We start from the raw sequence: 26,325 nt of genomic DNA, 5'->3' as shown, positions 1-26,325 counted from the left end.
ATACAAAATGTTTGGTTTTGGAATAATTTAGAAGCCTTAGAAGGTCTTGATTTTTGAGAAACTTCTTTATTGTCCCTGTCTCTTTAATGTTTTCCATTGGATCTTATTGGGAAAGTTGATCTTTTTAGGTAACCTGATTTGGCACATGTTGAATTTTTCTAGTAAAAGAGTATATTTCTGTTAAAGTTAAATCAAAGTTAAGCTATATCTGTTGTATTTTCTGTCTTGCAGTCAAAGCAGATAGAGGAATGAAATAGGCTAACACAATTATTCTCTGCAAGATGTATGAGTTAGGAATGAGACGATGTTTATAACATGCAGAATTTGAGTTTTTTCAGACTGGAGTATTTTGAAGAGCATTGCAAAAGCAAATTGTTTCTAGTGATCTTAAGTGTGGCTTGGAAAATTTGAAGAAAACAATCCATTGTTTGAGGAGTGAAGTTTTATATTTTATGTTGTAATCTTTCTAATAGATTTTACTACAGTTTTAGGAGAAAAGACTTCTTTTACGAATATGGGAGGAAAATATGTTTCTGTGAGGAGAAACTGAAACAATCTTGTAGCCAAATTCTAGGATTTCTTTTAAGAAAATATGAACCATGAAATACAATATGATAAAATACTGAAATGGCCATAACTAACCCAGTTAGAATGATGTAGTTAGATGATCAATAGTTTGACGGAGATATTTTCAGGAACATAATTTCCATTTCTCAACAGACTTAAGATCATTCATGCTGTTATCTGCGACCAACAGGAATGGCTTGTAACAACACTAACTTCTCCAGTCTTTATGCAGGACTCTGACTGTCGGTGCATTAAGGTAAAAGAAATAAACCCCTCAAGGATAAAAGCTGTAAAATTAACTTCCATCTCTCGTGAACTGATGCTGCAACTCAATTGAAAGCTTGCAAGTGACCAGCTGGAAATTAAATGTTTTCATAAGTCAGCAGTAGTGAAGGTTTTGTAGGTATTAGGTCACATACTTCTCACTGGAATTCAAAGGGTTGTGTGTACAGCTCGCACTTGGTAGTGTTTAGCATTGCAACATGTGTGGAATTAAATCAATTAAATGTTGATAAAGATATTGGATTTCACCATAGACAGACTTCTATAGTAGTTCTTCCCTGGGGAGACTGGCCTTTAAAATAAACTGGATTTTGTCTGTGACCACTGCTGGAATGCCTTTAGCTTTTATGTTGCCTGTCAGGACATGGGAAGAGAGACACACTGGAGAGACCCATCTAGTGATGTGTAATAGTACACAATCCCTAATGGTGCCTTTTCCAAGACTCTTTCCCTTTGGAGTAGTATTACAAAACTGATTTTTAGGTTGTTTATCCAAAGTTTTTAATAGCTGCTTTACTTGGTACCATATAGTCTGAAATGAATATTGTGCTTGCTTCTGTGTTCCAAAATCGATCCGTGATTTTAACATACAGTTATGTGTAAATAACTTTTCTTAGATAGCTTGTTCTGTTAAAATTTGAAACTTACACACATTAAGTCATTTAACAATGTTCTTCAGTGTTCTGAATTACCATGTGCAGTATAAGAGCTGTAAGTATTCAAACAGGAGCAAAACGCAATTTTTGAAAGTTACTGCTTTACAATTTAGAACATTCAACTTGAAAATATCTTCTGTGGTACTGCAAGAAAAGTATAATCAGTATGTTAAGCAGGGCAAGATCAAAACCACCTTGCTCTGGCACTTAATGTGGAAATTGATAAATCAACCTGAATATTAATAATTTCGTACTGAGTTAACGAACTGAATGCCCTCTGTTTCTAGCCATTGCATGTTTTATGCCTATAATGTGTGAAATACCCATGAAAGTCTACTATATATCATTCAACTGGCAAGCATATATTGAACTAAAAGACAATTAATTGCTCAGTTGGGTCTTTTAGGTCTATTAGATTAACTGTCAATTTTTCAAATCATAACTCTAATAGTTTTAGAATAAATTGCATCTGGAAACGGGGAGGGATCGACTAACAGTGTTTCAACTTTGTGAATGCTGTATTACTCTGCAACATCAGGTGTGTAACCGCTCGTGTCCTTGAGTCACCTACTCAAAAGGTTAGTTACAAATTTTTGTGAGTCATGATATGAAATCCTTGCTCCCTGAATAAGACAGAAAAACATTATGATTTTAGGAGGAGAAATTTGCTCTGCATAGAATATAAACAGGAGGAGATGTTACCAGAACAAAATACGGTTATAGAAGTACTGCTCTCACAATAATACTACAAAAAAATACTTATGCATTTCTAATTGGGTGGTAAAACAGATGGCGAAGTCATAAAATGAATGAAGTCATAAAATGAACTTACTTTGCCAAGTCAGATTTCATTAAAGAAGTTTGTAACAGCTGGATGATTCCTTAGAGGAATAAAAGGAAATTTTTGAAATGCAAAATCCAACATGCTCCTATTTTATTAGGTTCCATTTGGCTGGTGTGTTGATGCAGTCTGCCTGTGGGGAGAGAGAACACTTGCCTGTATTTGTGAAGAGGAGATGGAGAACTTGGTGGTACCTGCTTCATGATGTGTCTTGTTAATGCTCTGCATTCGGTCCTATGTGTTTGCACCATTTGTGCTGTGGCCTTTGATGTAAATGTGCTTGCACTTGCTGGAGCACTTGTTTCCTGCATCCTTCATTGTTATAAGCTGTTTTATTAGCACAAAATGTGAAGGATAGTGTATTTTGGTATTTTTACTCTATTGAAACTTCATTCTGTTGAAACTTCATTCAGCGAGGCACTGAGAAGCGGTAGAAGGCAGTGCTTACCTCAAATGCTTTATTTAAAAGCTTAAACCTTTTCTGTGTCAAGAATTTCATAGGAGCGTTACTCAAACAAGGCTTCTATGTTCATTCTGTCTGTGCTAATACCTAAAAGAATTTAAGGGCGTTCATGTGAATTTTCACTGTAGTACTATATGACTGGCTAACAAGGCAAAAGAAGTTGTTTTGAGAAGGATAAATTCCCTGAGCTATCAGCATCAGAACTTGTCTTGATGTGAAGACAGATGCCTGCAACATATACAGATTCCATAAGAGTGTTGGGTGCAGCCTGCCATGAGCCTGGTGATTTGGTTTTGCTTTGCAGATACCATTTGTTTCTACATTTCTCTATCACAAGTTAACTTTCCTTACTATTGAGCAGTAAAACTATTTGGGTGGAGTTCTGGTTTTAGCGAGTGTGAATCTTAAGTCATTCTTCCTGGCTGTAAAAAATGACCATGCAAATATTTGTTTTTTCTAGAAAACACAAATCTGGCATTCTGAAATTCTAAAGGAAGATTATAGAGGTTTTAACAATTAACAAGTTAGTTTTATTAGAGGAAAACCTATATTTTTTCAAGAATGTCTTTTGGAAGCTACCTTCAGACTTTTCTCAAAGAATCTACTTCATCAAGCCAAGACAATATGCTTACATTTCAATCTTCCTTAAATTTCTGTAGTGCATACTGAAGTGTAAGTGTACAGGGGGAAAAAGGACACACTGATGATATTTGAGATTCCTTTTGAAGTATGATTGACAAAAACCTCTCTGAATTTATGATAGTGAATATGCTCTGAACAACTTTTTGAATGCAGTGCTCTTGAACTGCTTTTCAGAGTGAACTGCTGAAGCTCACACTGCAAGCTCTGGCATAGTTCCTCCAAGGGAACTCCATTCTTGTTGCTTTCCAGAGCAGCTGGAAGCAGCAGCTCTGTGCATGTGTGCCTTACCAGTCAAAAGTTAGCTTCCAGGTGTGCTTTCTTGTACTTGAAACACAGCATGAGAATCACAGAATATGCTGAGTTGGAAGGGACCCAGAAGGATCATTGAGTCCAACTCTTAGCCCTGCACAGGACCATCCCCAAGAGTCACACCATGTGCCTGAGAGCATTGTCCAAATGCCTCTTGAACTCTCTTAGGCTTGGTGCTGTGACCACTTCCCTGGGGAGCCTGTTCCAGTGCCCAACCACCCTCTGGGTGAAGAACCTTTTTCTAATATCCTAAATAAACATTCCGTGACACAACTTCAGGACGTTCCCTCAGGTCACCACAGAGAAGAGATCAGTGCCTGTCCCTCTTCCTTCCCTCACGAGGAAGTTGCAGACTGCAATGAGGTCTCCCCTCAATCTGCTCCAGGCTGAACAGACCAAGTGACCTCAGCTGCTCCTCATACAGCTTCCCCTCAAGGCCTTTCACCATTTTTGTTTCCCTCCTTTGGACGCTCTCTAACAGCTTAATATCTTTCTTATATTGTGGCACCCAAAACTGCACACAATATTCAAGGTGAGGCTGCACCGTGCTAGTATGTCTTAGGTGGCACTAACTTAAATGTGTTCTTGAAGTGCTTCCCTGAGTTCTTAGTTGAATAGCTCTAGTGAAACTCCTGAGCTGTTGATTCAGCATTAGTAAAATTCATACTTGGAGGCAATACATTGACTCTTACATTTTAGTGGGGGGGAGAGGGTGGGGAAGTGTCTTTGTTCCATATCAAATGCAGAACAATAGTATCTCCCATGAATGTAATTTGACTTTTGATAGGAGACTTATTTATGGGTAACTGATGTGGGAGGCTCTTCCACAGATTTCCTCCTCATCTGTTTCAGCCTTTCATTAGTTTTGCTTGTGGTGGAAAATCAGCAGTTAGTACCATAGTACCTGTTTGTCTGTCTTCCCTCTAAATCCATGCAAGTCTATGGATAGCTTTGACAGGCTAGTGGCATGTAATTGTTCATTCTTCTATCGTGATGGCTGTTGCTGTTAATTCTCTCCTCATGGTGTATAATCTTAAATCAATATAAAATTAATACCTTCTGTTAATATGCTAGATTACAGATCTTCATGTTTATAAATATAATGTAAGGGAAGACATGACTCTTCATGTTAAAGAAACACTTCAGCACTGTCAGCTTCAGAAAGTTAAGTTCCCTCAATGATTAGAATAGACTGATAGGGCACCAGCCATGTAATGAACATGTGAAAGCAGAAACAGTATTCCAGACTCTTGCATAAATGTGTATATTACCAAAATTATTTCACAGTGTAACTTTAGTCAGTTGAACTATGAGAGCAATTTTATTGCTGGTGTGCTTGAGTTTGCTGCTCTTCCCACTGATCTCTGGAGCAGTCCAGATAAACCAATGAAAGTATCTAGAACTCTTCCCAATGTTTTGTAATAGCCATAACATAACTTGCAAAAAGCAAGGAATCTTCAACAGGTCTAGATAATGGTTGAGGAACCTTAGAACACTTTCATTGTTTTGCTTATATGCTGGAAGTGCTGTAGTTTTGCTTTCCCCGTGGTCAGCTATGTGTTGTTCTGGGCTGTCTTTGGTGCCAGCAAGCTTGTTTAGGTAGCTGATCTGTCCAAAAAACAGTATAGATTAATTTTTGCCTAGAGTAACTTCCTAAGTGCTTTGCCACCTAGTGCTATTGGGAGAAAGGTTATGGGAAGATAGTCAGACTGTGCCAGGTTCAGTTTATGTCAGCCTTGCAGACACACACAGCTGGGTTCAAATGTTGTGTGTTTTGCCAGTGTTTTATGTGGACAGTGATGTAGCTGCTTCATTTTCTTTTCAACACACTACAAGGTTTGAAATCTTAATACATTGATTTTGTTCTAGGCAGTTTCTGTTGTTTAGTTTGTCAGGGTTTTCACGTGCTGTTACATGTGGGTTTCGAGAAATTTCCTGATGGAAATGCCTTCCCAGAAGTCATCTTGCAGGATGCTAAAGAAGCTTTTTGGTAACAAAATGCTGAAATGATGACTTGAATCATATGGAATTCATGTATATTCTGACTTCAGAAGCTGTTGCCTAGTTCATGGCTATACCCAGAAGCTGGCACTAAGGCCCTGTGGAGCCTTAGGAAGTCTGTGAACTTCTTTGCTAGTGTTTTTGTGACTTCTTGTTGGAGAAATCTCGGTTCTGATGATGATGTCTTAAAAGTACAAAGCTGCAGGCATGTGGCAACCACTGTTCTTTATAGCAGTGTGAGGTAATTTACAGGATGAATGGGCCTCAGTTACTTCATGAAGAGTTCACTGGTTGACTTTTCCAATTTTAAGTGCCTGTATATGGTTACAGTTTGAAGTATCTGTCTCAAGGAGCTGGGAAATGTAGATCTTTTGCCTGAGATTTGCTGCTGCTGAGAGATAGAACTTTGCTTTTGTTAGTATATGTGTAGTTAGTTACCTTAGTAAATTTGTTTTGTAGGTGTGGGAGACACAAGCACCTTATATGGTGTGCCCTGGAAAGCTTTGGAAAGAAGGTCTTACAAAACCTTGAATGTGGTTTAACTGCTTGTTAAACCCATGGGAAGCAACAAATCCTAATTACCAGTTAAACATGTTTATGTCAAAGGATTATTTTCAGGAGAGAGGGAAATACTTATTGCGAAAGTTTCTACCTTGTTCTGAGGTTGAGGTTCAGGAGGCCTGTTCCATTATCTAATGAGACTAGTCATTTCTAAGATAGGTTTGAATATTTGTGCTAGTTCTCATCTTTTTCTAGGCTTCTACTTTTAATTCATAGTGATTATTTAACATTTGAAATACTTGTTGTACCTTAATAAAATACTGATACTACTTCATGCAGAGCTTGGCAGATGTTGTGTGTTTAAACACCAGTCAAACTTGAGCCATGGAATGACACTTATTATAATAATGCTGATCTAACTTTAAAAACTTCCTTAGTCTCCAGTTCTTAAAACAGTTGGTATCATATATCCTGTCTTATGTCCTCATGTATCTTATCAATTTCTGGGTCGTGGGCTGTTTCTGCTGTTCTGGTTTCAATATTGTAATTGGAAGCAGCTGTTGGGAGGGTTAGACTCTGCTTGCCTGGAATTGCCTCCCTCCTTTTCCAGGAACACTTTTGTTGCAGAAATATCTGAGTCATTCCTGAGGTGTCTTCCAGATACTTGGCATCTAGTATGCTAGTGCTGTTTTCAAACAATACATTCTCAAGTATAATTTTGCTGTTGTTAACCAAACTGAAACTACTAGACTCAATAAACAATGAAGTAACTAGTTGAATTTGTGATCTTTTCATAACAGATAAGATTATATTGCTTGATGGTCCTTGGGGATATCAATATGTTGTCACTTTTCAAAATTCTTGTTCCTGTGCTTTTTCTCAGAAAGCTGAACTTGTAATTTTTAGGTCATGTGAGGCAAGAGTGTTTTGAATCAATTTGGGGAATTAAGAAACTTTGGAGAATATTTAAACTCACTTAGAAAATACTGACAAATAATTACCATAAATTTTCACTTCAGAATAAGATAAGTTGTAGCTAATGTTTTGGGAAGTGATAGATTGTACTAAATTTAAAGTACAGAGTAGTGCAGGTATTAATTTCTTCAATTAGAAAAAAAAATTAGTTATTTGATTAGAACAACATGAGTTTCCATTACTAAATTTTTTTTAATTGTTCAGTAAGTAATTGATAATTTTGCCTTTCTGGAAGTATTTTGGTCAAAGCATACTAACTATAGTTCTTAATATTATGCAGGCGGCTCGCATATTTCAATTAAATTACTCCTATTCCTTCAAATGTATCCAAGTTCTAACTCTGTTAAACAGAGTAAAGGTAGGTGCTGTAACGTAACAGCTAGTGGTTGTAAGTGATGTTTGTTATATAAAAGAGTCTTCAGAGAAGAAAGTTACTCATCATAAAAGCGAGTGGGTCATGAGGTTAAATGTGACAGACTTTCAAATTTTTATGTAATCTTAAAGGAAAGGAAACAAACTGGAATTCAGTTCTGATGTGTTAGTTTTATGTAGGCTATAAAATTAACAATAAAAAGTTGGGTTTTTTATAATTGAAGGGCACCACCATCTCTACTTATTAATTGGAACCTACTATACTAGCTGTACCAACTGTGATTAAACACAAAGCTGTGTATAACTAGTCCCCTTCAAACAAATGTCTGCAGCAAATCAAATTCCTGCTGTTAAGGACAACTACATATTCACAAAGCCTGCATTCAGCTTTATGTATAGTACTGCAGAAGATGCCAGCTGAATTTGTGCCTGTAATGATGTGACTTCGGTGTAATGCTTTTCTTTCCCTGGTCTGTTCTTGTTGACGTTGCATATACAAGACTCCAGGGAATCAAAACAAGCAGAATAGCTTCTTGACCTCTTTTGTTCTCATTCTATAAGAAAATGAGGCTGATCATATGCTCTGTTCTTTGTTATTTTTCAGCCTATAGGCCAGTTTTGGGTACATTTTGTCAGAAATTCAGGTGTCTTTGATAAGGTAGTTTCTGTAAATTTCTTTAGTATGTACTGCTGGCTAAAGAGGGGGAAGTCTACCCTGTGATTCACAGTGCTCCCTGTGAAGGAAAGGAAGTAATCTAAAGTGTTGTCTGTTGCCCTGTTTGGATGGTACACAGCTACTCTGTTGGCCACCTTTTTGCTCCCTCTTACTGTATGAACCTTGGGATTATTGCATTGAGGAGGGATGTAGAGGACAAATGGCATGGATATGTAAGGAAGCATGCTTTGATTGTTTTGGAGCAAGTTACTCTGTAAGAAAAAGCCAATTGAGAAACAGGACAGCTTAAGAAGAGTCCTCTCAATTTGATCAGACAAGCAAGATGAATGAGGGGATGAAACCTATTAGATTTTTTTTCACCCTTAAGCATATTTTTGTCTCAGTTTATTGGACTGAAATAGTAGATGGGAGGACAAAATATAGACTAATAAAGAGAGATCAAAGATTCCTGCTTTTTGTTTTCTTTTTCCCTAACATGTATTTGCAAAGATATCTTCCCTGAAAATATTGTCCCTGAAGATGAAAAGCTTTTTTTGTGTTGGCACCTGATTATCTTACTCTTGTAAATCTGGATAATCACTCTGTGGTGCAAGACTTTATGTGGAAGTTAACATGATGCTTATGTGTCCAAGTCGTGTCACAGAAACAATGTCCAGCTCACTCCTCTGGTGTGTGGAGCTGAATGCTGGATGTTGGGTTTAAATCTGTGAGGGACTGCAGGTAACATTTTTTGCACAGAGGAGCTTTGATGTAAGGTATAAAACTCAGGAGAACTTGGTATTGCTACAGGTAGAAGCCAGCAGCTTTCCAACCCCAGCTACAAGTTCCAAGATTATCTTAATCATGTAAAAATAACTTAAAAGTTATTCATTTACCTAATCTTCTTTCCTTTGGTTAGATTTTTAGACTGTTGGACAAGATGCCATTGCTGATGCTAACATGAATTCCTACTTCTGGAGTTCTTAGTTAATCTAATTGCTCCCTAACCTGGCTCTACAAAAACGATCCTAGCTCCACCTGGAAGCCTGCCATTAAATGGAGCACAGAATCATGGGGGTGGTTATCTGCAAGCAGGCAGTAAAGCAGCTGTAGGAGCTTTGAGAACTGCTTACTTCGGCAGAGCAGTCAGATTCATTTGTTTATGTCCTTATCTGCACAAGTATGTTGGAAAAGGGCAGTTTCCTAGGAGTTTATCTGAAGTGGAGTTGAGGACTGATCTGTAGCATGGTGGTTAGACAATGCTTTCGTCCTTCTCAGTGAAGGTGTTGCAGTACATTGTTGAGTCAGTTAAGCTTTTGCTTCTCTTCCAACTTGTTGAACTACACAAAGAACTGTTTAAAAATAAACTTTAATATATGTCATCAGCTGTATTATGGGATTTAGAGTGGGTGTGGTAAAAACCTGACTTGCAGAAATAGATGACACAGTTATTGACAACACCCTGCTTGACTCTGTGTGTGTCTCTCTGCTGTAGGGTGACGTAGAATTTGACTGCAGGATAATCCAGTGTTTATCTTCTGACCCCCAAATAATTTTGCATTGTGAAGATGAAAATAATAAAAAAAAAAATCACAGTACACATAATAAGATGCTTTCTTGAGCTTCATACAACAAGGTTCTTGCCACAGTCTCTGTCAGTTTTATCATAATTATAAAGTAGGCCAATTCAGAAACTAGATATAACGCAAATTAATACTACTTATGAAAATAAGCCAGGCTACATAAATTATGGGTGGAAAGACTTTGTGTGTGAAACTTCGTCTCAGATGCTTTACTGTTAAAATTGGAATCTAGGTTCCTCTTTGCTTTTCAAAGCATGCTGAAAAAGGTATGTGGTAGTAGCTTAAAACTTATCACTTTCAAGGTGTCTCTCCTCTCTGGCACAGTACTTACTCTGAAGCAGTCTCTTTGGATTAAGTGTTGTTTGCACAGTATCATATTGCCTTGTACTTGCATTGTTTGTAACTTATTTCTCTCTTTCCATGTTGTCTACTATCAGCAGGCCTGAGTTTTGCTAGTGTTGTATCTTTACTGGATTGTGAAGAACTTGGGAGCAAACTGGCCTCCCTGAGCTGCCTCCTACTACAACATGTAGCAGAGTATTTACAACAAGCTTATCTTTAGGATTTGAAGTCTGTGGTAGCATAAATCATAGAATTATAGAATAAGCTGGGTTGGAAAGGACCTCTGAGATCATCAAGTCCAACCCTTAATCCACTACCACTGCAGTTACTAGACCATGGCACTAAGTGCCACATCCAATCTCATCTTAAAAACCTCCAGGGGTGGAGAATCCACCACTTCCCTGGGCAGCCCTTTCCAACTCCTTCCAGTGAAGTTTTGCTGTCTTCAGTATTTTAATGGAATGTTGTTAACTGACAGTTATTGATGACTTGGAATACTGCTTTGACTGGTTGGGTCAGGTTTTTATAATTTGAAGTTTCTTTGACTCAGTCTCTTATGCTTCTTTGAAAGGGTGTTATCAAGACTTCTGAAAATGACTGGCTGCTATAAAATCTTTCTGGTTGAATTTTCAGGGAAAAGGAGCATTGTCATTAACTTTATTTGTAAGGATCAAATTGGAAGTGGAAATGTGTTGGGTTCTTCATGTGTGAACTGTTGCAGAGAGTACAAAAAGCAGCAACTTCTGTTTGTCACACTGGGACATTACTTGTTGAATTGCAACTTGAAGTAAAATATCAATTTTCACACTGCTCAATCCACTTAAAGACTAGAGGTTAATTTACAACAAGTATTACAGTGAAACATTGCTATTGTATATTTGAATTCAGATTGTTTGCACAAACTCACCTGACAGAGGTCCTGCTGAATTCATTTGGACTTGTTCCAGTAGTAAAGTACTTACGGAAGAATATTCTGTTTTCTTGCTCAGAGTACGCCATATCCAGGTATATTAGTGCTTCAATTTCTCTGCTTCTGTGGGTATATATTGTAATCAGAGCTTCACAAACTGAGCTGTTGTCAGTTGGTAAATGGAATTCAGATGAATTTTCTTTATGTTATTTGTCTGAAATACGTACTAAGAAGCACGACTTTCAGGGTATGTTTTTCCTTTTAAGAGAAAAGTGGAAAGACAACAATGGAGTAGTTCAAGATGTAATGTAGCTTGAAAACATGTGCATGGCTTGGAACTATTTTCCTGTTCTTATACTGCCTCTTGAGTAAAAAGGAAGCAATGGTTCTTTTTAAGCCAAAATGGAAATGTGTTTTTGTTCTCTTCCATCTCCTTTTTAAAAGAACTTGTAACATAATGTTAGTTGTATTTCTCTGCTATGGCTCTATAAATGAGTACATTAGCTTACTCATACTTTCTTCACTTAGATAATCTTTTTGGGGAAAACAATTTAAGTGACTTAGTTTTCAGTTGCATTTTTAGAATTCCTTGACAGCAGAATGGTACTGATGTGATCTGAAGAGTTTGTCATGTGGGTTGTAGGTTAACCTTGGTGGGTAGCTAAGTACCACACAGCTGCTTTCTCGCTCCCGCTCTCTACAGTGGGATGGGGGAGAGAATTGGAAGGGTAAAAGTAAGAAAACTTGTGGGTTGAGATAATGATAATTTAATACATTTTAAAAAAAAAGGAAACAAGCCCAAGGAAAACAAATGATTAAAAAAAAAACTTACTGCTGGCCAAGCAATGCCCAGCCAGTCCCTGAGCAATGGCAGTCCTGACAAACTTCAAATGTCTCTGCCAACTTTTATTCCTAAGCGGTGGCATGGGGTTTTCCCTTTGGTCAGCTGTTCCAGCTGTGTGTCTCCTAGCTGCTTGCTCATGCCCAGCCTAATTGCTGGCATGGCAGCATGAGATACAGAAAAGGCCTTGATGCTCTGTATTTATTTATTTTTACTTCCAGGAAAGATTGGCTGAATCTCCACTGAAGCTTTAGTCAGCATGCTTTTATAGTTACCTGCCTCACTGCCTAACAAAACCTTAGTGCATGGACTCAACTAGGGATTTTGATAAACGTTTTAAGAAAGTTGTCCTGCTTCGCATTCTGATTGTTTAAGCTGCACACAAGGGTAATTCATTATGCAGGAGGATGTAATTTTAGTGTGACGTTTTCTTTACCCATTGTGACCATTTGACAATGAGGTAATAGTGCCGCCTTGTTATAACACACTGTTATCTGATAGTTCTCTGTGTAACTGAGCTGTGCTGCCATATGAATGTGCTCTTTTTGAGCTTTCTAATTAACAAAATCTGAGTTACATTTGGTTCTTAATTGCTTCCATAGATGTTTATTGTATTTATATATGTAATGTAGATGTCATTACATATATATGTAATGTAGATGTCTTTTGCAGTTCAGAGCTTGTTTTGACTTGAAATCTCTGGAGGAGAGTACATTCTGTCACTGTACCGGGACTTTCACATGTCTTAAGAACTGTGCAAGCAATCACAAATTTTACTATTGAGATAGGTAGGGAATGAAACAAAGGTATGGGAAGATCTGCTGAAGAGATCTGCTAAAACTATAACATGCTTGATTTTTTTTTTTTAAGTTAATGGAATTGTTATGTTTTGTATTTCTGCAAGCATACATTAAACTATGTCAGTTAACTCGTAGAGCCTCTTGGTACTGGTGAGATGCAGAGATTTGTATTTAAGCAAACAGTCATGGGACTGAGACAACTATTCCAAATACACCAAATAATTAGATTTGTAGGCAAGTTGAATCTTTTTACTCTATGTAAACTAAATTATTCTTTTGGCTTCTGATGGACTTATTGAAACTGGGTATTTTTAGGTTTTAAGTTTGCTTGCTTTTCTCTGTAAAAGTACACTAGCTAATCCTTGCTGCTGTGTTTTAATGCTTGCTATTTAAGATGGAAATTCCATCAAAAGTCTGTTTTCTTCCCCTGCAGCTGTCATATCACATGTTTGTGATATGGTGGTGTACAGTGTTGACTCACCACGGCTTCATTTTTCAATTCTTGTGTAATAAACTAGCAAGAATTTTTGACACGTACTGTGTCACTAAAAGAAAATGTCATGTTCTACATACCAAGATGTAAATCTTTTCCCTTAATTGCTCTTGGATGGTGTGGACCCACTGGTGCTGTTTCCAAATGGTGAAAGATTTCTTTGCTTAAGTAGCAAAATAGATGAGCTCAGTATAATTTGTGGAACGACTTCTAGTGAAAAAGCAGATAGGTTTCACTGAAGACAGCAGAACTGAAATTAAGATATTAGATATGTAGGGATTTGAAACAAATCCAGTTTAAACAGTTCATGTGGGAAAAGGAAAAGAAAACTAATGAAGCAATATTTTTCTTCTAGGTTTTTTTCATTTGATACCTGTGAATTTTCTGCAATCTAAAGATGGCAGCAAATAAACCTAAAGGACAAAATTCCTTGGCTTTACACAAAGTCATCATGGTGGGAAGCGGTGGTGTAGGAAAATCTGCTTTAACACTACAATTCATGTATGATGAGGTAAGAATCTGCACTAGAAATTAAGAGATGCCTGCTACATAGTGTTGTTTAAGTTAAATTTTTACAGTTTTTTTCTGAAAGGTCTAAATATATGTGATGTGGTAGGAAAGTCTTCAATTAAGTGGGACAAAAACATGTTTTGAGATTAGTGATTTGCCTTCTAGAGATACCTGTGAAGGTATAATCTGACCTTTTTCAGACTTCTAAGCAGTTAGATGCTCTGTCATATTATTGGAATATTTTCACATTGTTCACTAGACCTATTAGAACTTAGTTATTACAGCTGAAAGCTTCTTCACTTAAGTGAGTTGCATGATGCCTGAAACAACCAAGCTCTTCCATATTTTTTTATGCTGCTGCTGAAGAGAGGAAGGAAAATCAGTTTCTTGTTTCCTTACCTTTTTTCCCCAGTGAAAGTGGCTTAGGAAAGCAAAAACCTAAAAACTGTTTGGGCTGAGGAAAAGTCTGCTTTAACTGAGTCGTTTGAATACTTCACATGGCCTAAATGCATATGCTTAGTTATTAGTTACTGTACCCATTTAAGATGCTTGCTATATCCTTGTGTTCAAACAGAAGCATTTGCCTTGTACAGGCATGATTTTATATCATTAAGGGGTTTTTTTTCTAGTTTGTTGAAGACTATGAGCCCACCAAAGCAGATAGCTACAGGAAAAAAGTGGTTCTGGATGGGGAAGAAGTCCAAATTGATATATTGGACACAGCAGGGCAGGAGGACTACGCTGCAATTAGAGACAACTACTTCCGAAGTGGAGAAGGCTTTCTTTGCGTCTTCTCTATTACAGAGCTAGAATCCTTTGCAGCAACTGCAGACTTCAGGTAAGTTACAAGGCAAGATAATTATTCTAATTACAATGTGATGATTGCAAGTGATTTTTTTTTAATTGTTGTGTAATATCTTTTTGATAATCCACACTGGATGACAACTCTTACTGTTGTCACATAATGAACAATTTGAACAGATGCCTAGCCATGCCTTCACTATCTGTACCAGTTCAGATATCTTAGCTGCTGTGTTTCTGAATACCAGAAAGGCTGTTACCACAGAGCAGATACTTCTGCCCTTTGTAAGTTGGTGTTGCTTGGCACTTGTGCTAGGAAGCAATGTTTCTTGAGGAGGTATACAGCTATCCAAAGTAATGGATCTGAGAAAAATGTCATAGAGTTTGTATGGTTGCCTGTAATGTATGTACAGTACTGTGTACTCCCCAGAGGTGCCTTTTTTTAGTTCTTGCTCCATATATAGAGGACTATGATGTGTTTCTCTTAACCTGTGAAAACCTTAGAACAAAAAAGCAGCTATAGCATGTGCAACTGTTTTATACTAGAATACTTATTATAAAGATGACATGACCAGATTTCAGTTGAAAACTCTACAGAATAACCATATCTAGTGATGCCTGTCTACAAAGTCTTAGGCAATGTGAGGCACAAGCATTGTATTCTGGGAGAGCAAAGTGCATAGTATCAACACCACAAGCCTTTCTACCTCTTAAAGATGGTTTTATGAACAACAGAGTATTGGGTTTGGGTGAGAAGGTTTTGGAAGCAGGGGTGGCTTCACTGAGAAGCTTCTAGGAGCTTTCACTATATCCAGTGGAGCCAAAGCCAGCTAGCTTCAAGAAATATCTACCTCTGTCGAAGGCTGAGCCCACCAGCAACAGTGGTAGCACCTCTGGCATAACGTATTTAAGAAAGGGAAAAAAAGTTGTTGGGCAGAAGCAGATTGCAGCCAGAGAAGAAAGGAGTGAGAATAAGTGAGAGAAGCAGCTCTGCAGATGCCAAGGTCAGTGAGGAAGGAGGGGGCGGAGGTGCTCCAGTCGCCAGAGCGCAGCCTGTGACGAAGACCGTGGTGAGACAGGCTGTCCTACTGCAGCCCATGGAGGTCCATGGTGGAGCTGATATTACCTGCAGCCTCTGGAGGACCCCAAGCCACAGCGGGTGGATACCTGAAGGAGGCTGTGACCCTGTGGGAAGCTCGTGGTAGAGGAGGCAGCACCTGTTGAGAGAGGAGCCCACACTGGAGCAGGTTTGCTGGCAGGACTTGTGACCCCGCGTGGGACCCACGCTGGAGCAGTTCTGCATGAAGAACTGCAGCCTGTAGGAAGGGCTCACCTTGGAAAAGTTCATGGAGGGCTGTCTCCTGTGGGAAGGACCCCACACTGGAGCAGGGGAAGGACTCCTCTCCCTGGGGAGGATGCATTTGCAGAAACAACATGTGATGAACTGACCACAACCCTCATTCTCTGTTTGCCTGTGCTGCTGGTGGGGAGGAGGAGGTAGAATTGGAAGTGAAGTTAAGCCTTGGAAGGAGGGAGGGGTGAGGGGAAGGTGTTTTTTAAGATTTGGTTTTATTTTTCATTACCCTACTGATTTAATTGGTAATAAGTTCAATTAACTTAGCCAAGTTGTGTCTGCTTTGCCTGTGACTGTAATCGATCAGTGATCTCTCCTGTCCTTATCTCAACTCAAGAGCATTTTATTGTATTTTCTCTCCCCTGTCCAGCTGAGAAGGAAGGTGATAAAGGACTTTGGTGGGTACCTGGTATGCAGACAGGGTCAACACACCACAAACACAAATGAGAAGTATTTTTCAATTGAAGTAGTATATATATATTTTGTGTAAAGGATTGCTGTAAATCTGTCCCTTCAGTTTTGCTTGGGTGGAATTTTTCTCTGTAAAAGATATGGATGTAAATTTTTGAATTTACAAGACAAAAGTTCTGCATAGCATTCACCCTTCCTATCAAAATCAGTATATTATTTAATTGTAAGCAAACATAAAACCAAAATTTGGAACTGGGTATTTCTGGTGTAATAAATGTTTAACAGGATAGGGTTTTTAAGATGGCTTTCAGGCATGCAGCATATTAAAACTCTTATGATAATAATAGAATATTATACAGGCAGCAGTATATTACAGGTGTTCAACGTTGTTTGAGAGAGAAAGCATATTTAAATTGCTTATTGCTATATTTAAAAAAAGACAACAAAAGAGATCAGAAAATGGTTTTACCTGTTCAAAGTGTAGTGAAATAGGAAAGGCCATAACCTTTGACAAAAAAGGAAGGAAACAAATATAAAAAGATATTATCTACATCCCACTGAAATAAGTCTTCTCAAAGATGCTGTCACAGTTCAACTTAATTATCACTAAGTGGCAAAACATGTTTAATATCTCTAAGGGAGAAATATGAGGTGTGAAGAGGGGAGACAGTGAGAGTTTCATCTTCTAGTGTTTTTTTTTATTTATTTGTGTCTCTATATGTGTGTGTTTTACATGTTTTGAGAGAGGGAGGAGCAGACCTTGTATGTTTGCAGGCTTATGCTAAGTACTGTCAATCGTGGAGGACTGTTTAGTATAGTTCAGCTCCTCTAGAGTGCAAAATGACCTATTCAAATCTGTTTAAAATCATGTTAATGCTTCAAAGTACATGATCTTTGGCTTTAGAAAAAGTCCTACTTTTCCAATAAAGGTGAGTGTTAACAATATACATGTTGATACAACAAAAATGAAAGAAAAAATCCCTTTAAGTAAAAATACTAAAATTCTCCTCTGTCCAAATCTGAAAGTGCCTTTAAAGTTGCCTTTGAAACTGTAGAAGCCTAAATGCTAAAATGTAGCTCAGAAAAAGTACATTTTCTGATGTGTGTACAGTTAAAGTACCTTTGACATTGTTGAGTAGTCTGAGGGCATACTATTTAAGAGCCAGATATGAAAGAAAGTAACAAGAAAAATTTGCATGTTTGTTTCAGTGGAATTTTGTTCTGCTGGAATGGCAGACCTCCAACAGAAGAGCTGTGTACTGCTTCAATATCTGCAATGGGATTCCTGGTACGCTCTGAAATGCCAGTGCTCCAAGTCATTTTTTTCAATAGAACGCAGACCTACAATGACTATACTTTTAAATATTTTAAAGGCAGTTTGATAAAATTTGGCCTTGCTTTGGGTAGAATTGGTCTGGCTCTTATGTTTGGTTTTTTTGTTTTACGTTCTAGATTTCAAGCTGGCACATATAAATGGTTCAGGAGATATCAACCTTCAGAGGGGTCGCAAAGGAGAATATTGTCATCTGGATTGCTGTTAGATTAACTCTTTATGTAATGAAATTGTTTGGGATCTTTGGTGGTTTGACCTGGCATTTATGCCAGGTGCCCACCAAAGATGCTCTATCACTCCCCTGCTCAGCTGGACAGGGGAGATAAAATACAATGAAAGGCTTTTGAGTTAAGGACAGGGAGAGATCACTCATCACTTACCGTCACAGACAAAACAGACACAACTTGGGGAACTTAATTGAATTTATTACCATTCAAAATCAGAACAGGATAATAAGAAGTAAAACTAGCCTTAAAAACAACTTCCCCTCACCCCTCCCTCCTTCCCAGGGTCTACCTCCTCCTCCCCAGCGGCACAGGGAGACAGGGAATAATGGGGGTTGTGGTCAGTTCATCACATGTTGTTTCTGCTGCTGCTTCCTCCCCAGGGAGAGGAGTCCTTCCCCTGCTCCAGTGTGGGGTCCCTCCTATGGGGGACAGTCCTCCATGACCTTCTCCAGTGTGAGCCCTTCTCACAGGCTGCAGTTCATGCAGAACTGCTCTAGTGTGGATCCCTTTCCATGGGGTGTAATCCTTCAGGAACAGACTGCTCCAGCTCTGTCCCCCACAGAGTAAAAAGTCTTGCTCTAGTATGGGCTCCTCTCTCCATGGGCCTACAGGTCTCTGCCAGGAGAGCCTGCTCCAGCACAGGCCTACTCCAGTGCGGGTCTCCTCCATGGGCTGCAGAGGAATCTCTGCTCTGGTGTCTGGAGCACCTTCTCCCCCTTTTTCACTGACCTTAGTCTCTTCATAGTTGTTCCTCTCACATATTCTCACTCCTCTCTTCTCTGAGTGCAATTATTTCTGTGCAGTAACTTTTTTTTTCCCTTCTTAAATACATTATGCCTGTGTCATTACTGCCATTGCTTACTGGCACACTTATTGGTGTGCCTGTCCTGGAGCCAGCTGGCATTGGCTCTGTTGGACACCGGGGAAGCTTCCAGCAGCTTCTCAGAGAAGCCACCCTTGTAGTCCCCTGGCTACCAAAACCTTGTCACTCAAACTCCATATAGAATCACCTAGATAATTAGTGTTGAAAGCTACTAGTTTTTACAAGTAATCTGATTTACAAAGATACTGCAGTGATGCACTGAGTTTTCTTCTGGCCACCTTCCTAATCCACTGACTATTCAAACTACTTGTGGATAGCTGCACACCCTGTTAAAACATTTGCACTGGTGTTTTTGGGGAAGAGGAGAAATGTTGCTTTTTGATTATACCTCAGACATAAATGTAGTGTTACAAACTGCCTCCAATGCATAGCTGTTGATTGAAAAAAAAAAAAAAAGGGCTATCTGCAGTTTCTCAACCCTGTGAATAGACTTCCCCCACAAGACTACATGCTATTCAGAGCTTTTTGTAACAGTGGGAGAATCCCACCATATACCAAATGAAAGCCCTTTAGAATATCAATTACTTAATTGTCTTCAGCTTCTCTCCCTTCAACTTTAAATTTTGTTTCACCTCAGCCAGCAAAAGGAATTTTTTTCTCCATGCTTTTTGTCGATCTTTCAGAAATTGCTCCATGATCGGGGCTAAATTTCACTGCTAACTTTATGCTCTTTTCTTAGACAAAATACAGAGTATCCTTCCGAGAAAACTGTTCTTCCTGATACTTCTAATGCATTTCCAAGTAGAAGAAAACTTTCATTATTTTTTAAGTGTTGAAGACTTATTTACCAAACAATTTGTAGTATTGAGATTTACAACTTTATACCTTACATTCTAGCAGTTAAAACAGTAGAAGCATCTGTCCTTAAAAATCTGATGCATATACAACTTGTATCTCTACATTGGCTTATAACTGAATGAAGTTCTCTGCAGAGACTGAATATAATTGACTTGAGGAAGATTCCTGAAAGGAAAAGATTTTCTCTTAATATGCTGTAGATCATTTTATCAGCTTTAAAAATGGCACATGCATTTTGTTAGGAAAAAAATCAGCAGTAAAACTGAAGCTTGGATAGCTTAAAAATGGCAATCAAAAGTAATAATATAAAGACAATGGAAAATGCTCTCAAATAACACTGTTAAAGGGAATGAATTATTAATATAAATTCTCATCTAAACCAATCCTGTTCTATTTTTTTTTCATTTCTTACTGACTCACCTCCTTCCTTCCTGGAGGACTAGTTGTCTGTCCCTGTCTTCATTCTGTATAATGTCATAATGAAGTTTAAGACTTTCCTGTTACATAAGCTTCATAGAGGAATATGTGGCTTTTCACTGTAAAGATGGAAAAGTATTTAGTCTGAGTTCTTCTTTTTGTGTTCTAAGAATAGTACTCCATGCAAAGCTTAATTTTCTTTTCCTTTCCTTTTTTCTCCAGGGAGCAGATCTTAAGAGTAAAAGAAGATGAGAATGTTCCTTTTTTGCTAGTTGGTAATAAATCAGATTTGGAAGATAAAAGGCAAGTTTCTGTAGAGGAAGCAAAAAACAGAGCTGATCAGTGGAATGTTAATTATGTGGAAACTTCTGCAAAAACACGAGCTAATGTTGACAAGGTAATAACTGCCCTCTTAAAACAAAGGATCTGTCCATCAGTTTTTACATTATCCCTCTTTTCCATGGGTTTCTCTATATGTTCATTATTTTAGCAATTATTTTTGTGAAATTTTATTCAAATACTTTCCTCCCTTAGCTTGCAGGGAGTGAATGACTAGGTGACTTCATGTAGAATAGTGAAAATGTTGGCCTAGACTTCTTACTGCATTTTCTGTAACTAGAAGACAGTCTACTTCTGAACAGTGAGGAGTACTGTCTGATCCTCAAAGTAAAACACCTTGTAAAAGTAGGTAAGGGAGGGATTTGAGCCCTCCCTACCCTCATTTAACCGTCTGCCTATTTGTATGTTGCTTCGATGAAGAATGGGTGAACCCAAAAAGCTTTGAAAAGCCTAGAAGTACCTCATGAGTTTTCAGGGATTAAACCTGGTTCAGAAGGTTGTGAAATAAGAGAGAATATTTGTCTCCAAAAAACTAAAATATTGATTAGTTGTAAATATTTCACTATAACTGTAAAAGACAGGAGTTCTACAGCCTTGTAGACTGTAAGAGTAACAGATGTGTGGCAAAATAAATAAGTAGTTCAGTGCAATGGGCCAATCTTTCCTTTCAGAGCTGTTGACAAATTTGACCACACATTGAATCACAGTATGGTTTGGGTTGAAAGAGACCTTTAAAGATCTCTAGTTCCAACACCCCCGCCATGGTCAGGGATGCAACCCACTAGATCATGTTGTTCAGGGCTCCATCCAACCAGACCTTGAACATTACCAGGGATGGGGCATCCACAACTTCTCTGGGCAGCCTGCTCTAGTGCCTCACCACCCCCACAATAGAAATTTTTCCTAATTTAATATTTAAATCTGTCCCCTTTTAGTTCAAAACTGTTCCCCCAAGGGTCTTATCACAAGCTACCACTGTAAAAAGTTGTTCTCCCTCTTTTTTATAAGCCTCTTTAAGAACTGAAAGGCTGAAATGAGGTCTCCCTGGAGCCTTCTCTTCTCCAGGATGAACAACCCCAGCTTTCTTAGCTTGTCTTCATAAGAGAAGTGCTCCAGTCCTCAGATCATCTTTGTGGCCTCATCTGGACTTGCTCCAACAGCTCTGCATCTTTCTTGTGCTGGGGGACCCTAGAGCTGGACCAAACACTGCAGGTGGAGTGTCACCAGGGCAGAGTAGAGGGGGTCAATCACCTCCCTGATCTGCTGGCCAGTCCTGTTTCGATGCAGCCCAGGATACCATTGGCCTTCTGGTCTGGAAGCACACTGTTGGCTCACATCCAGCTTTTCATCCATGAAAACCCCCAAGTCCTTCTCCACGAGGCTGCTCTCAATGAGTTCTTCTGCCAGTCTGGACTCATGTCTGAGATTACCACGACCCAGGTGCAGGACCTTGCACTTGGTGAAAAATTTTCTAACATGAATCCTTACGTATGAGCTGTCAACTGAATATGAGAGCTGTAATGTGAGTTCTCTTTTGCAATAACTTAAACTCAGCTGTTTTCTCCTGCCAGTTATCTTCCTGAAGAAACTGATTGTTCAATACTACATTAAGAACTGTGTGCTGTTCTGTAGAGTAAATTAAGTCAATTAAACACAGCAGAACTCATTTTCATTGATGAATACAGCTCTGATTTTTTTTTATTGTTGTTGTAAAAGCTAATACATCTTTTAGTTTTGATGTATAATTGCAGTTAACAGCCATCTATTACTGTTGTAGAAATTCCCTGCTCTTCAAATCCACTTTACTATCTTTTAGTAGGTAGGAAAAAAAGTGTGTGTATATATATTTTTTCAGTAGCTCTCTGATCAATAGCATACACATGATAGGCTACCACAGAGCTCCAGGTTTCTTTTTGGAGCTGGTGGCATAATGGATCCAGATTAGCATGTGTCATATAGATTTAGGGTTTGACAGGTCATAAATGAGGCTCTGTTGGCACAAGTGAATACCACATATTCTTAGTTACTTGGAGCATACGAAGTTTTGTGGTTTGTTACACAAACCTGGGTTACTATTTTATAAGAAATCTGACCTCTCTGAATTCCAGAATAGTGGGTTTGCTCATTTGGGAAAAATACAGACAGCTGACACTTACTTTGGCAAAGGTGACCCACTAAGCATTTTCTCAGAAGGTTATGTATCCCAGACAGCTAAATATTGTAGTGTGATATCAGTGCTTAAGCAAGTTGACAGTTGCATCTTGCCATTAGCACAGATTTAACTTCAAGCAAGTAACTTAGTGCACATCTGAAAATCTAAAGGCAATCTCATTTCTTGATGGAAAGGTTTAATTCCATTGATTTTCTTCAGATTGCATGTAATGAAGATTGATGCTCTTGCTGCAGTCAATATGAGATTAGTGTCATTGCAAATAAAAACCTACTGAGCTCTGTAGAGGAGCTTTTCAGCCCCTGCACTGTCCATGTTTCACAGAAATTAATCAAGTCCCTTGACATAGATCTAGAAAATGTCTCCTGAGAAAGAAAAGTTTTAGAATTGCTCGGATGATTCCCTACAATAAAATTATGAAGATGAAATTATTATTTGCTGTAGCCTCCTGTGAGTCAGGTAAAAATCTGCTTTTCAGATTAGTAAAGTAGTTTTAAGCAGTCCAATCCTAAAGCCTTAACTGTCAGTAGGATCTCTCTTAAATAAGTCAGGAGTGTATCTCCAACTTTGTCGCATGTTTCCTACTAAACCATTTGAGGAAAACAAACTTCATATGTACTTTAAGGCTGTAATATGGTAGCTGAGATTACCTGACATAAGAAATTGTTTATGTAGTCAAATGATTGATAACTTTGCTTTAAGAGAAATGCTATTTTTTTTCCCTAGTCACTTTGTGTTTAGACTTGCATCATGGAACATAGCATGAAATGTTCAGTGTATGTCACTGCTCCATTAGTATGTTTCTAGGATTTGGATGTTCACTTTTTTAGCCTTTGCACTTCATCACTGAAAATACTCAAAACATGAACTGATTTCCTTGAGTCTCCTCAGTAGGATATTCATACAACATTTGAAAATCTTGACTGGTGATGAGACCCTTGTTTCAATCCTTGTTTAAAATTGTCTGACAGGACTCATAAGCAAATGTCAGAAGACAGGGGAACATTATGGTACCATGAAAGAAGAAGGATTGCATCATATCAACTTGGCCTTCTGAACCAATGAAAGATTTGTTGGGTTAATATTTGTTTGCTCAAACTGGTTGCATATAATTGACTGTACTCTAAGCAACTGAAGTGAATATCAGTGATAAATTAACTCATGTCTGTGACTCTTTTTGCATTTATATTCTTACATCTTTTTTAGGTGTTTTTTGATTTAATGAGAGAAATTAGAGCCAGAAAAATGGAAGACAGCAAAGAAAAGAATGGAAAGAAGAAAAGAAAAAGCCTAGCTAAGAGGATCAGAGAAAGATGTTGCATTTTATAATCAAAAACCTGGATTCCTTTCCTACCCTGACCATACTAATAAAAAACATAATTTATAAGCATGCCATTGAAGGCTGAAGTGACTGAAATTACCCTAACATGTTGGAAAATGTAATGTACCACTAAAAACATGAATTGGAGCTGCACTGAAAGTCAAATTCACTGAAAAAAAATTATGTGGCTTCAAGAGAAGCAAAGTTCAGTCCATTTCATAATTGCCTACCTTCTCACATTTCTTCTGAATGTAGTGTCTCATAGGCAGTCTTTTCTTTAATAGTGAACAGAGGGGCAAAGTATTACTTTGTGGGTTCTTATAAAGCATACTTTTTTATCACTGGTAATTGTCAATTCATCTTGTCTTTGTTGCCTTGAAAATTGCAATTGTGAACATGATACCTAACAAAGCAGCATGCAGCTGTTTTGCCATGGAGTTATGCAAATTAGAAAAGAATAATGTATATGCGAACAGTTATTTTGAGGAAAACTATATGTGGTTCTGCATTACCTGATTAATTTAGAAGAGTGATATAAACTTTTACATTGAAATATTTGAATATGCCTTAATTTTAAAACCCAAACATAGCAGGTTGCTTAATCAAGGGTGTATTTTCAACTTTGTTGCATGGAGACTGTTCCTGCACATCAGTGCGAGACTGCCCTCTCTGTGGAGTGCAGTTACATGAATGATTTTGCTAACTAGCTGTCTGCTAGCAGTGTCTGTTCTTTAAATATGTGCCATACTCTGGTATTGTGAATAATACAGAGCATATTCTGTCATCCATAATTTGGTTAACAGTATGGTATCTTAACTAAAAGGTCAGAATACATATAAGACTGATGTCATAAGCCTATGGCACATCTAAGCCTGGAATGGTTGTTTAAAATTTAACGTGCTGATACCTTGAAACTTCCCTTTTGCGCATAGATTTTTGTCTAGATGTTCCTTGGGTTATAACTCCCTGGAATTGGGTGGAGTGGGGCTAATCTAGTAGCGCTAATGTGTTTTAAGATGTTGTCTGGCAAATTTTGGTTAATTTCTTTTGTGTTCCTAATACTCAGCTGTGGGAACATGGTGTGTTATGCTGAAGCTCTTTGCAGGTTTTGTACCATTTAGTCTATGTTGATTTTCAAATGGGGAACAGTGTAGCTACTTTTTCTAGTAGATGTTGATATCAAACAATCAAACATGCTTTGCAATACAGAAACATTTAACATGTACATCCAAAATCCCCAAACAAAACATACTGCCTCAGTTGCTTCGGAACAGCAAGAATACTAGCACACGGTTAGTATGCTACATCTTAACTAAGAAAATACCAGAATGTTTGAGGGTTTTGGACTCCTTTGTGGTGAGACAGGCTAGATCAATTCCACAAACTGTTATACTTTTTATACATGTGTAAACCTATAACTGACAGTTTAAAATGTGCTCAAGCAAACTAGGTAACAAATATTTAACTTTCATGCTAACAGACGTTTTAGGGACTCAAGTCTTAGAAGTTATATATGTCATGTTAAATATTTATCAATAGGAATTTTGTATGTGCATTTAGTAGACTGCCAAGTGCACAATTAAAGTTACTCGTGTAACTGGCAAATAAGCCAGTCTTCATCTTACTGTGTACTCATTTGGGTCTATTTAGCCAGGGAGTCTAACCACTAACATTGTGACTTTGCTTTGGAACCTGTATACTGGGAACTGAGGTGTTATGAAGCCACTGGACACGTCAAAGCTGTCTTGGCTGATGCCTTATCCTGTCCTTTTATTTGCTATTTGAGCCATTCAAAGATGAATAAACTTCCATTTTTCTAAAATACTTGTGTGGTGTTAATTAATAACTGTTATTCATAAATGTTGCTATAGCTGATGCTGGTTGTCAAGCAGTTAAACCTTAATATTCCAGAAGACTGGTCTGTGTGCGTGAACAAAATTGTACATTAAATCTCATTAGAATTATAAAAAGCCAGTTTATAATAGTGAGACTATGTATGTGCTACCTTTTTATCCAGAGGTAATTTACTTAAGTTGTTATAAAAAACAATATCAGAAAACAGGCAAACAAACTGAGGTAGCCTTGATTTAAAAACAAAAAACAAGTGGACAAAAACCAACCAACCAAAAACAGACTACCCACAACCTACGTAAGTTTTAATAAAATAAAAATGAATTCTAAGTCATTTTCTTTTGGCACAGTGAAAGAGAACATAAGTGTTCTTCTCAACTTGCAGAGAATATAGCTTGCATTGTTAATTATAGGATTTGGGTATATGTTGAGAGAGTCATCCAAACTGAGTGTTATATTTGGATCATAGAGGAGTGTTTGGTTTAGCCTACTTCTGTGTCTGAAACTCCTAGGTCTACCTGCTCAGAGTGCTTCTGTGCCTGAGGGCATGTTTCATCCCCTATTTCTCCAAGAAGTTGAAGATACTTTCATCACTGGCCGGATCAAAGCCTTCCGTAGTAGTTCTCTCCAAGTTAGCCTAATGCTGGCAAAATGCATGGCTTGGTAAAACTGCAGAC

At 38.0% G+C, this 26,325-nt stretch overlaps 1 protein-coding gene and 1 long non-coding RNA gene across 4 annotated transcripts; one reads left to right on the top strand and one right to left on the bottom strand.

Annotated features, from left to right (window-relative positions):
• The first annotated feature begins 805 nt into the window (after positions 1–805).
• Positions 806–25,621, top strand: RALA (RAS like proto-oncogene A). Of its 3 annotated transcripts, none has more exons than XM_027675854.1 (6): positions 806–823; positions 2,447–2,536; positions 13,589–13,744; positions 14,373–14,581; positions 20,190–20,364; positions 23,683–25,621. In XM_027675854.1, exons 3-6 carry the CDS (start codon positions 13,631–13,633, stop codon positions 23,803–23,805), a joined length of 621 nt encoding a protein of 206 aa, XP_027531655.1. In that variant the 5' UTR covers positions 806–823; positions 2,447–2,536; positions 13,589–13,630; the 3' UTR covers positions 23,806–25,621. The 3 variants fall into 3 exon arrangements, with proteins under 3 accessions (XP_027531655.1, XP_027531656.1, XP_027531657.1); XM_027675855.1 differs by lacking the exon at positions 806–823 and adding an exon at positions 12,613–12,728; XM_027675856.1 differs by lacking the exon at positions 806–823 and having other exon boundaries at positions 2,447–2,533.
• Positions 4,519–12,370, bottom strand: LOC113964065. The gene is made up of 3 exons (XR_003533041.1): positions 12,216–12,370; positions 11,097–11,222; positions 4,519–4,792 (listed from the first exon to the last, which is right to left on the bottom strand). It is a non-coding gene; the product is annotated as an uncharacterized LOC113964065 (long non-coding RNA).
• Positions 25,622–26,325: the final 704 nt, after the last annotated feature.

This window comes from Neopelma chrysocephalum, unplaced genomic scaffold, assembly GCF_003984885.1.
Source record: "Neopelma chrysocephalum unplaced genomic scaffold, ASM398488v2 Primary Assembly neopelma1_26, whole genome shotgun sequence".
Taxonomy (NCBI): Eukaryota; Metazoa; Chordata; class Aves; order Passeriformes; family Pipridae; genus Neopelma; species Neopelma chrysocephalum.
Note: the sequence above shows the minus strand (reverse complement) of the source record. Positions and strands in the feature narration are given on the sequence as shown.

Bases quoted from the DNA above. Each gene is read 5' to 3' on its own strand.
- RALA (XM_027675854.1), top strand. From the start codon at position 13,631: ATGGCAGCAAATAAACCTAAAGGACAAAATTCCTTGGCTTTACACAAA. The intron at 14,582-20,189 runs GTAAGTTACAAG...TTTTTTCTCCAG, and splicing joins GCAGCAACTGCAGACTTCAG to GGAGCAGATCTTAAGAGTAA. The intron at 20,365-23,682 runs GTAATAACTGCC...CATCTTTTTTAG, and splicing joins CACGAGCTAATGTTGACAAG to GTGTTTTTTGATTTAATGAG.